Source organism: Rhinopithecus roxellana, chromosome 15 (genome assembly GCF_007565055.1).
Source record: "Rhinopithecus roxellana isolate Shanxi Qingling chromosome 15, ASM756505v1, whole genome shotgun sequence".
Classification (NCBI taxonomy): Eukaryota; Metazoa; Chordata; class Mammalia; order Primates; family Cercopithecidae; genus Rhinopithecus; species Rhinopithecus roxellana.
In genome coordinates this window covers 124,032,218-124,044,605 of record NC_044563.1, presented here as the reverse complement: position 1 = coordinate 124,044,605, position 12,388 = coordinate 124,032,218, and the positions used below count along the sequence as shown (strand labels likewise).

The 12,388-nt window shown below is 41.8% G+C and overlaps 1 protein-coding gene across 3 annotated transcripts in view; it reads right to left on the bottom strand.

Annotated features, from left to right (window-relative positions):
* Nucleotides 1–606: 606 nt before the first annotated feature.
* Nucleotides 607–12,388, bottom strand: part of ELMOD1 (ELMO domain containing 1) — a 77,460-nt gene continuing 65,678 nt past the window's right edge. For 2 of the 3 annotated variants that reach the window (XM_010360858.2, XM_010360856.2), the window contains 2 exons: nt 11,759–11,892; nt 607–2,348 (listed from right to left, as the gene is read on the bottom strand). In XM_010360858.2, coding sequence (XP_010359160.1) covers nt 2,176–2,348; nt 11,759–11,892 — 307 coding nt within the window. In that variant the 3' untranslated portion in view covers nt 607–2,175. The remainder of the gene's footprint in view (nt 2,349–11,758; nt 11,893–12,388) is intronic. The other variant, XM_010360857.2, reaches the window with a different exon arrangement.

The window sequence follows — 12,388 nt, the reverse complement described above, 5'->3', positions numbered from 1 at the left end:
TCTCTATCTGAACAGAAGAGACGCAAGCTGGTGTTAAGTGCCGCATGCTGTCAAGCCGTGACAGTGACATGGGATCGCAGTGGATAAAAAGAGACAATGAGCACATGTGGCTGGCAAAGGCTGGACTGCATGTGGAATAACACCTTCATCGACAGCAGCTGCAGCTACGGTGGAAATTCAGGGCTCCTCAGGCAGGCCTGAGGAACTAGGTTGACAAGTTCTCGGGAGAGGAATATACATTCTTGTCATTACTCATGGTATCCACCATGTGCTAACCAACTCTTTTCCTTCCTCATTCTAAGAAGGGACACAGGGCCATAAGAAAGGCAATGCAAAATGCTGCCACTTGGTACATGGCTGAAAGGGAAAGGATAATGCAATGCTAGAAGGGAGAGAAAGGACAAGAAAACAATGGGTAGTTAATGTTTCTGCTTTATCTAGCAACAGCCAAGCCAGGTTTCCTAGGAAGTTATGAACCTGCTGACTCTGAATGACGGCGTGATTTATAGTCAGCTCCAGGTTGTCTGTTTTTGACATTCTATTCACTCACATATTTGCATATTCAGAAGCTGTACGAGCACGAAACCATTAATATGAAATCCACTATACGTTACAGTAGAATGACATGTAATTTATTCATATTACTGACAATTAGGCAGTACTCAAAATTCATTTAAATAAGCAAGTGGTTACACAAACATCTAATAATACTAAAATTGATAGTCAGAAGGTATAAAATACCATGGGTATGAAATGCCATGGTAAATACTATTCAACAGACTACAATCATAATTCCAAACTAAATCACGGTTTTTAAAATGATTTTTAGCAGTTCTGGAATGATTTGACTTTTCCCTTTCTAAGCAATTTACATCTTCCACTGATACAAGACAAGGTTGTTATTTTCAAGAAATATTGCAGAGTGACTTAGCTTAGGTTGCTCTCTTGAAACACATTTTCTTGCAAATTGTTTAATATTGCCCCTTGACATAGAAAACAAACTAGTCAGCACTTAGTTCCCCAAGCAAATATGCTTGGATCAGAACAGTGCCAGGGTGTAACCCTGGTTCCGCAAGAGGCAGGCAGTGAAAAACCTTTTGCAGTTTTTGAAATATGCTTATTTCTTTTCTGAGGCTTCAAGCATCATAAACTTAGGCATCCAAGCCAGTGGAGTTATGGGAATAAAATAGTTTGATATACAGATGACTATGACACAATTGCAACTGGGGTGAGGGGAAGTTACAATATAATTCTGCAGTACTTCAAACAAAAACAGCTCCTACCTAAAGTTACTTCTTGTAAGCCTCATTACATTTTCATGAAGCGTAGCTATGTTTGCAGGAACAGTTTGGCTTATCATGTGTCTGTCTGTATTATTTTATTTATTTATTTATTTATTTATTTATTTATTTTTGAGATGGAGTCTTGCTCTGTCACCAGGTTGGAGTGCAGTGGTATGATCTCGGCTCCCTGCAACCTCCGCCTCCCGGGTTCAAGCGATTCTCCTGCCTCAGCCTCCCGAGTAGCTGGGATTACAGCCATCCGCCACTGCACCCAGCTAATTTTTGTTATTTTTAGTAGAGACGGGGTTTCACCGTGTTGGCCAGGATGTCTTGATCTCTTGACCTTGTGATCCGCCCGCCTCAGCTTCCCAAAGTGCTGGGATTACAGGTGGGAGCCACTGCACCCGGCCCTGTTTGTATTATTTTAAAGTCTTATACTTTATCAGAATGAGGTCCAAGCATGAACCTGGCTTGAAAAGCTAGCAGCAGTAGTCATGAAACATATCAATAAATTAAAAGGCTTTCACAGAACAAGATTCGGCTAAACCTCTTACATACAAAATACAGCGAGAGAAATACAATTCTTTAATGCTGAACTATGAGGGAGAGGAAAAAAAGTCTAAAAAAATAGAAAACTCTCTCCATACTTGGGTGTCAAGGCAAGATGTAACACTGCATAATGCCACAATATGAGCAGTCACTGGGTGACAGATACTCCAGAAACAGTGGTCTCTGGGGATCTCGGAATTATGACCAAGAGATGAAAATACTGTACCAAAAGGCATGCATACAATCACTGTGTGCATTCAATGCGTGAGCTGCAACCTAAGCAGAGATCTAACAAGACAATGAGGCAGTGTTCCAGGGTATCCATTAAAACTGGCGTGGGCAACTACATGTTGATTAAACCTTCCGAGGCAGCAAAATGTGGGCACAGCGCCATGTCTGGGTTCTGCAGCTGTTTTATGATCCTCTTGCGGAATTTCTCCCTCACACGATTAAATTCCATTATGTCCATGGGGTCCTCTTCGATCCAAAACTTATGAAATTCGTGCATCAAATAGCCTGTTGGAGACAATACAACGATAAAAATGCAGGAGAAAAAAAATTCTTAATCACATTCAAAACCATTCTGAATGCTGAGGGAGATGCTGAACCAAGCCACAGCAACCATGGAGCTCAAAGAAGATGTCAAAATCTAGAAAATACCACTGTTTAAGATTATTCTTTAAAATCAGTGCAGTTGAAGACTACCAATCTGCAAGCTTGTTGCAATTGGCCCTGGAATCGTTCTCATTCTTCCCAAGCAGGAAGACAAATCAGTTCTGTCATCTCTTGAATATGAATCGCATCGGGAACATTGTCTGCAAGGCTGACAGTGACTACTTCATCCTTCTCCTCCTAATTAAATTAACGTAACGGTCCAATTTTTCCAAATCACCCCACTCAGCCTTTATTCTCTTGATATTTGATATAACTAAAGTTTTAAATTACCCCAACAAATCAAACAAATGCATTCTGACACTCTATTATGAGACAATAAAAATTGTAAATCAACCCTGAACAACACAGCCTGGTCATAAAACCACATGAAATTGTTAATAAGACTTCCTTGCTCTGAAGCAATAATTTCATATTCAAATCCTTCGGTGTCTCAAAAATGCTACCCACGAGTGATCGGGATTGAAACAATTTGGGTAATAAATGTGAAGTATTTGATATAAGAACCTATTCATTGTGCTTTGTTCCCCATTATGCCCCCTCCCATTACCACATTTGTTTAATTATTTTTATCTACCACATTTAGTATTGAAATGTGCATAGGCTGGGCGCGGTGGCTCACGCCTATAATCCCAGCACTTTGGGAGGCCGAGGCAGGCGGATCATGAGGTCAGGAGATCGAGACCTGGCACGGTGAAACCCTGTCTCTACTAAAAATACAAAAAAATTAGCCGGGCCTGGTGGCGGGTACCTGTAGTCCCAGCTACTCGGGAGGCTGACGCAGGAGAATGGCGTGAACCCGGGAGGCAGTGCTTGCAGTGAGCCGAGATCGCGCCACTGCACTCCAGCCTGGATGACAGAGCGAGGCTCTAGCTCAAAAAAAAAAAAAAAAAAAAGAAATGTGCATAGTGTTTTTGTTTTTTATAATGCTAGATACTTGTAGGTAGTAAACTACCACAAGCTCAGGTGTCTCTATATATTAGAAAGAAAAGTACTTAAGGAAGTAATCCTAGTTTAAAAAAAAGAAAAATAGCCAGGCATGGTGGTGCAAGCCTGTCGTCCCAGTTGTTTGGGAGGCTGAGGTGGATCACCTGAGCTCAGGAGGTCCAGGCTGCAGTGAGCTGTGATTGCGCCACTGCACTCCAGACTCAGCGACAGAGTGATACCTGTCTCAAAAAAAGAAAAAGAAAAAGAAGACAAAAGAAAAACAAATATTACGCAAAATTTTCTTTGTCTTAACATTAGAAGGAGGTAGAAAATAGAAGACAGGATTCTGGAGCCAGAAACCTGGTTTGAATTCTTGCTTTTCCACCTGCATGCATAAATGAAAATGGGGAAGGGGAGGATGAGAAGAGAATTTGGAATAAACATACTCAATACTAACAGTACAAAAAAAAATCAATACTTTTTGTTTTTCTGGTAACTAGCTATGTATGGAAAAATGCTTCAACATAATTTCATACATTTTAAAAAACCTTTACTCATGTTTTATTTTAATACAAGATTAGGAGTGACCTTCACTGCCCCCAACACACATGGCCGGCTGCTGGTCCACTTCCACAGACCCTTCCCACTGGTTACTTGTCTCATTACATTGTTAAGTATGCTTATACTTGTTTAAGTATGTGGTCTGTTTGTAAACATAGGAGGAGGGTTGGGTTGACTGTTCCATTTCTTTTTTTTTTAAGTTTATTATTATTATTATTATTTTTTTTTTTTGAGACGGAGTCTCGCTCTGTCGCCTGGGCTGGAGTGCAGTGGCCGGATCTCAGCTCACTGCAAGCTCCGCCTCCCGGGTTTACGCCATTCTCCTGCCTCAGCCTCCCGAGTAGCTGGGACTACAGGCGCCCGCCACCTCGCCCGGCGAGGTTTTTTTTTGTATTTTTTAGCAGAGACGGGGTTTCACCGTGTTAGCCAGGATGGTCTCGATCTCCTGACCTCGTGATCTGCCCGTCTCGGCCTCCCAAAGTGCTGGGATTACAGGCTTGAGCCACCGCGCCCGGCCTATTATTTTTTTTTAAAGGCAAGATCATGCGATGTTGTTCAGGCTGTCCTTGAACTCCTGGCCTCATGTGATCCTGCTGCCTCAGCCGCCCAAATAGCTGGGACTACAGGCACATGCCACTGTGCCTGGCTTATACCATTTCTTTTAGGACTAGCCTGCCTTTGGGCCCTTCATACACTCGAACTGACTGTTTTCAACATTTCTGATGACGGCACACACCAACCCATCACTCTACTGGCCTTGAGGCTACACAAGCCAGCGCTCCACTATCACTGTCATGTGAACCTGACCACATCAGAAAAGGCCCAAATCAGAAGGATCAGTCGCCCCAGAAGCCACCTCCTCTGTCTCTCTTCATCTGATGCTTGGATTCCCAGAGGCAGCATTCAGGCTTGAACTTCTCTGGTGACAACACTATTTGTTCCTTGGATGAGGAACCTGATTCTTAAAAGCTTCTTTCTTGCCAGGGACTGTGGCTCACACCTGTAATCCCAACACTTTAGAAAGCCAAGTCAGGAGGATCACTTGAGGCCAGGGGTTTGAGGCCAGCCTGGGCAACACAGGAAGACCCCATTTCTACAAAAAAATATTTTTTTTGAGACAGGGTTTTGCTCTGTTGCCCAGGCTAGAGCACATGGCGAATCTCAGCTTACTGCAACCTCCATCTCCCAAGTTCAAGCAATTCTCATGCCTTAGCCTCCTAAGTAGCTGGGACTACAGGTGTGTATCACCATGCCTGGCTCATTCTTGTATTTTTGGTAGAGATGGGGTTTCACCATGTTGGCCAGGATGGTCTTGAACTCCTAACCCCAAGTGATCCACCTGCCTTGGCCACCCAAAGTGCTGGGATTACAGGTGTGAGCCACCACACCTGGCTTACAAAAAGTTTTTTTTTTTTTTTCTTTTTTTGAGACAGAGTTTCACTCTTGTTGCCCAGGCTGGAGTGCAATGGCACGATCTTGGCTCACCACAATCTCTGCCTCCTGGGTTCAAGCGATTCTCCTGCCTCAGCCTCCCGAGTAGATGGGATTACAGGCATGCACCACCACACCTGGCTAATTTTGTATTTTTAGTAGAGACTGGGTTTCTCCGTGTTGGTCAGGCTGGTCTCGAACTCCCAACCTCAGGTGATCCGCCCACCTTGGCCTCCCAAAATGGTGGGATTACAGGTGTAAGCCACTGCGCCTGGCCAGAAAAAGTTTTTTAGAATAAGCTGGCTATGGTGGCTTGCACCTGTAGTCTCAGCTACTCGGGAGGCTAAGGTGGGAGGATCATTTGAGCCCAGGAGTTTGAGGCTGCAGTGAGCTAGGATGGTGCCACTTCACTCCAGCCTCAGCAAGAGAGAGAGAGAGACTCTGTTTCTAAAAAACAAACAAACAAATAAAGGTTATTCCTCATTCTGGGCCTAAATCTGTTGCCCTGTATTTCACAGAACAACTTCAATCCTTCTCCAACTCAAGTGTTTGATGTGTGCTTTATGCCTCGAGCTTTTCTCTTTCCCTGCTTCTCCTCACCATTTCTCATATGCCATGATTTGGAGCCTGTTTGTCATCTGGTTGTTTTAGCGCACATGAACAGAAACTTGTTTCCTCTGATCTCAATATCTTATTCAACCAACCAAAAGAATTCAATCACCTGTCCATTTCAGTGACTGGGCAAACTCCTAAAATATTCCACGAATGATCTGGGGTACTTGTTAAAAATGCAGATCCTCCTAGATTTAACCAGACTTGTAATTCAATAAGATGAAACTCGTGTCACTAAAGTTGAGAACCTGTGGTCAAGAAGATTCTCTTTCTAAAAAGAAAGTTTCCTTGGCTTCCTTCTATATAATTTTTATAGTTCTAAAATAAATCTATGATAATTTATAATTTCTTCTTTCCTTATATAAAATACATACATAAATTTTCCTGACTGGTCTCTGAGCTCAAATAAACGCAGCTATTTTGTATGTAGAGTCAGGTTTCCAATACTATGAATTAAAATCATTGATAATGCATCTCATTAGTATTTCATGAGTGACAGCATCTTTTCTCCTGTTGACAATGATAAACAGGCAATATGAAAAATCATCTTTTCTACAATGTGCAGGAATGTTGGCAGCTCACTCTAAAGGAGATGTAGTGTGGCACAGTTATAGAAGAATATGGATTTATTTAGTTTCCCCATTTTCCTACCTTACACACAATTATAGAAAAACATCATGAAAGGTTTAAAGGGCTTGGGTAAAGGTAGAGAAGTGGGTGGCTCCTAATCTGACACCATGCTCAGGATTCTTCCTCTGAAGATTGAAGACTGAGTCCTTGGGACTCTCTTTCTCTGTCCCATCAGGAAAATAATTAGAGACCGTGTAACATGATCTTAATCAGAATGCAGAAACGGTGGTCTGGCTTCCAAGGTGCGTATTATAATCATAAAACTCCACTCACTTATACAAATCACAGTGTTCAAAAATTCATTTGGTCTGATCTGTCAGTTAACTCATCTGCCGATGAACAAATACGAAACAGTCACAGTACTAGGTATTGGGATGAAGAAAAAGGCAGACTTCCTGTGGTCCCTAACGCTGGGTTTGTTGGAGGGAGGCAAACAGGAGTACAGTTGCAGCTGATGATTTGTTCACTATGGAAGCTAACAAAGTGGCATGGAAAGGAGAGGGAGAAAACAGAGGCCAGGCTATTTTTCTACCATCTCATTGCATTCTTACAACAGCTTTGTAGAGCAGGTAACACAGATATTACATCTCCATCTTTCAGATGCAGACATTGGGCTTAGATGAGTTCCTCCAATGGTCTACAAGAACAGGTACAGCTGGAAGCTGGAAACCAGGGCCTGAAACCAGCTGACTTTTCGCCACGGCAATAGGCTGCCTTTTCCAGTGCATTCTGTTCTTCTGGTTCTTATTCCTATGGAATAGTCCCTTCTTTCGGAGGTCAAAGAAAAAGTGGTTTCCTCTTCCTCTTCTGGCCTTCATACTTTCCCTTCTGCTCATTACACCTAACCTCACTCCATTTCAATGGGGCTGTGTGTTCAGTGGAGCTTTAGACTGAATGCAATTTTTGTAACATAGTGCCTTGGCAGCTCAGTGTTCACCGAATAATACTGTGAAGTCAGAAGGATGGAACTGTTATATTCTTACATTTTTCTGCCTAGATGGAAGACTTGTTTTGAATATTAAATTTGGCTCTCTGATTCCAGCCTGCAGCATATTTGTTGCTGCTTGAATGTCTTGGTTTTGCTTCACTGCATTCAGTTAGTAGAGAGCAGAGACATATGCAAGGACACAGGTAATTGCAAGAATATTACAGAAGAGACATGTAGAACTGATCATGTCTGATTGAGGAACAGTGAATCTAGGGCACAGTTTGTTTCCCTTAGAGAGGCCTCAGTCCCTTTGCTTACATACACCACAGTCCATAGGGGGGTTGCTGCTACTTCTAAAACCTGATGAAGGCCTAAGGAAATATGTAATCCTATTGCATACTTGCTCATCTGGGCTAGGATTCTCTTGGAAGCATATTAATCCAGGCCAAGACTAATATTGCTTTTCTTTTGTAGAGATGGGGTTTCACCACGTTACCCAGGTTGGTCTCAAACTCCTGGGCTCAAGTGATCATCCTGTCTTAGCCTCCCAAAGTGCTGGGATTACAGGTGTGAGCCACTGTGCCTGGCCTAGGCTAAAATTTCCCACAGAAACTAGACTCTCCTTTCTCCTGCAAAAAACATCAGCCAATATTTTAGCCTTCCATCCATCTATGCATCCATCCATCCATCCACCCATCCATCCACCCACCCACCCGTTACTATGCACCTCTACCCTGTACCAGGCTTTGTGCTGAGGATACAGCAGTGAAACCTGACCTTAAATGCCAATTCTTTATGATTCTAACTTTGACTCTTTCCTGGGAATGCTCCCCAACTGTGTGGTCCCAGGTGCTCACAAATCACAAATCTGTAGCTTGAGCCTTTCTAATCTTTCAGCACTCCAGAGCCCTACATTATGAGAATGCCCACTCTGCAGCTCCACATGGATTTCCCAAGAGCAGCTCACCCTCAGTATGCCTAAAACTAAAATCACTCTACCTTCCCTCAAAACTACTTCCCTGACTTCCCTAATGAGCATGGTAAATATAGAATAGGGCAAGTATAAGGGGCCAGGGAAACATGGCAAGAGGCTTTCTTTATCTGCATGTTGATGCACTTTGATGAGGCTTACTGAGCTCTTCAGGATTGCCCTTCATCCTGCTCTTAGGCTTCCAGTGCCATCTCTAGTCACCGGCAAACCCTATGCTCTACTTCTTAAATCCACATACTCTTTTGCTTTATGGCCTTCACCGGACCACTCAGCCACCATTGCCTTATTTCCTGCCACTCATCCTTTGGGTCTCTTCAAAAGTGGCATTTGCTTTGCAGAAACTTCCCTGACTTCCAGGCTGAGTGAGTTAAGGCAGCCACAGACTTTTTCAATATATATATATATGAGATGGAGTCTCACTCTGTCGCCCCGGCTGGAGTACAGTGGTGCAATCTTGGCTCACTTCAACTTCCACCTCCTGGTTTCAAGAGATTCTTGTGCCTCAGCCTCCCGAGTAGCTGGGATTACAGGCGTGTGCCATCACACCTGGCTAATTTTTCTATTTTTTTCATAGAGACAAGGTTTTACCCTGTTGATCAGGCTGGTCTTGAACTCCTGAACTCAAGTGCTCTGCCCTCCTTGGCCTCCCAAAATGTTGGGATTACAGGTGTGAGCCACTGCGTCAGCGACTTCCAGTTTTTAGAAGCAGTGTCTTTACTTCCTCAATCACTAAATTCCTCCCACTACAGTTTATTTTTTGTAAAGACTTTTTTGTTTCCCTGAAGCTAATGCTGGACCCACTACATTTTAAGTATTTGTTTAAATGCCTGTCTTCCTCAGCATAGAACCTAATCCATAGTAAAATCTCAATCACATTTGTTGGAGATGCTCACTCAGAATTTTTATAGGAGTGAGTATAATCATCCAATTATCAAAGCAGGAGCTGTGATAATGCATGTAAGGGACTTACATTTTCCATTAACAAGTTGTAAAGTATACGTGTTTTATAATTTACTTTTCATTTTTATCTAAGTTATACATGCACGTTGTTCAGAGTCAAAATAACAAGTCTTGTTACAAAAACAAACAAAAAAACCCCAAAAACAAAAAGAAAAAGCAGTCTCCTGCCCTAATTCCTGCTTTCCTAAAGCAACATTTCAATTCTTTTACCTGATTATTTTGGTTATCGATCTTCATAGCTCTAATCAACATGCTTTCCATTACTTGATTTAAAAAAATTTTTTTCTTTATAGAAGATAAAGATTTAGCTCCCACTCACTCACCCCAGCCACATAGTCACTTATTTTCTCACCCTTTTCTTTACTTTGTATTAATAACTGCCTTCTTTGTTTATTTGCCTGGCTTCCCCCTTAATTTAAGCCTAAACTATCTCCGAAATAAGCCAATGTCCTCGCAGTGTGTTCAAACATGGTAATATTCTGTCAATTTCAGGTTCTTCAAAGAGTCTCTCCCACAGCCTTCTGACCTTCTAGAATCTAGATTTATTATTTGCAGCCAATTGCACAGATATCTTGGGCTTTCCCTTCACTGCTCTCCTGGGATAGATTTCCTATTTTCTAGACTCCATTTATTCCTTTAGGATTACTCTCTTATTTTGTGGAAATAAGCTTCCCAATAAAGGTACAGGCAAGTAAAATGCTTAAGACCTTGCATTAAGAAACTGTCTTTATTCTATTCCCGTATTTGATTGGTAAGGTAGTAAGTTATACCGGGTGTAAAATTCTAAACTAGAAATCATATTCCCTTAGTTTTAAAAAATATTCTCTTAACTTTGACTTATTGATTGAGATGGGGTCTTGCTCTGTCACCCAGGCTGGAGTGCAGTGGTGCAGCAGCCTTGACCTCCTTGGGCTCAAACGATCTTCTCACCTCAGCCTCTTGAGTGGCTGGGATTACAGCTGGCTAATTTTTTATTTTTTTTTGTAGAGACAGGGTCTTGCTATGTTGCCTGGGCTGGTATCAAACTCCTGGGCTCAAGCAATCCTCCCGCCTCAGCCTCCCAAACTGCTGGGATTACAGGTGTGATGTGCGGTGCCCAGTCTCTCTTAACTTTTGAAGACAATATTCTACTTTTTAGAATACAATGTAGTGTTGAGAAGTCCAACGTCATCTTGATTCCCAATTCATTATGTGATAGCTTTGAAGTTTTCGGGGTCATCTCTTTCCAATGTCATTAAATTTCACAATGATTAGGTCCTTGGTGTGGGTCTACATTAATCCATTGTGTAGGTACTTATTTCTTTAAGTATGAAAACTCATACTTCAGTTCTGAAAATTTTTCTTTCTTTATTTATTTGATTCCCCTTCCTTAGTTTTCACCACTATTTTTCTGGCACTTCTATTATTCAGCTATAAGACCTCATAGAATGATCCATTAATTTGACAACCTTTTTTATTTTCTATTTTTCATCTATGCCTTTTTGCTCTACTTTCTAGGAGAGTTTCGACTTTATCTTCTAATCCTTCTTGGAGATTTCACTTTTGCTAAAACATAGATCTGAGAATTAACTCAGGCTGTCTTCAGAACCTGCACTCTTGAGTGCTATGCCATGAGGATCAGAGGGAGAGAAACACCCATGATGTCTTTAAGTCACACCAGAAGGGGATACACTGGAGATTATGCAAGAGCCAGGAAAGAGAAGAATTTACCATGCCTGAAAATGTAAGTGTAGATTTTTGAATGAGAAAACAAAAAAATCAGAACCAAAAGAGGAAGTTCAAAGGCTCCAAAGCAGCCAAATCACAAAGATCTCTCAGCTTCGATCCTTGTCGGGAGTGTTCTATAGAAACCTATATATATATATATATATATATATATGATTTATATTTTTTGAGATGGAGTCTCACTCTGTCATCCGGGATGGAGTGCAGTGGCATGATCTCAGTTCACTGCAAACTCCACCTCCTGGGTTCAAGTAATTATCCTCCCTCAGCCTCCCAAGTAGCTGGGATTACAGGTGCATATCACCATGCCTGGCTAGTTTTTTCATTTTCAGTACAGATGGGGTTTTACCATGTTGGCCAGGCTGGTCTTGAACTCCTGAGCTCAGGCAATTCACCTGCCTTGGCCTCCCAAAGTGCTGGGATTACAGGGGTGAGCCACCATGCCCAGCATAGAAACCTGTATTGACAATTATACAACGGGATACTTACAGAATGTTTGCTGAAAGTGAGACAATGTTGGAGCTTCTGGGGCGATATTGTAGAAATGGGTTTTTAGAGCTCCGCTGATCAGTAGATTATATGCCAGGTCAGTTATATTGATGCCCACAATTGCAAATGAGTACCTATAAAGTATAAACCACAAAACCAACTGTGTGTCACATATAAGAAATAAGCATTTCCCATTAGCATGCTAAAAGACACTACTACCAGTGCCATGACAGTGTACAAATGCCATGGTAATGTCAGGAAGTTACCCTATGGTCTAAAAGGGGAAGAACCCTCAGTTCTGGGAATTGCCCACCCCTTTCCCAGAAAACTCAAGAATAATCAAGAATATTTCTTGTTCAGCAAATAATCAAGAAATAACCATAAAAATAGCCAACCAGCAGCCCTTGGGGCTGCTCTACCATGGAGTAGCCATTCTTTTCTTTTATTCCTTTACTTTCTTAGTAAACGTGCTTTCACTTGACATAAAAAAAAAGCATTTCAGTAATTGATAATCTGATATTTAACTTACTATTAAATTATCAGAGTAGCAGGTCACCCTTCCATCTCTACCCTATCAAAACCTTGACTTCTGTAATTTAGCAGAAAATTTCAGTAATGTGTATCAAGAGA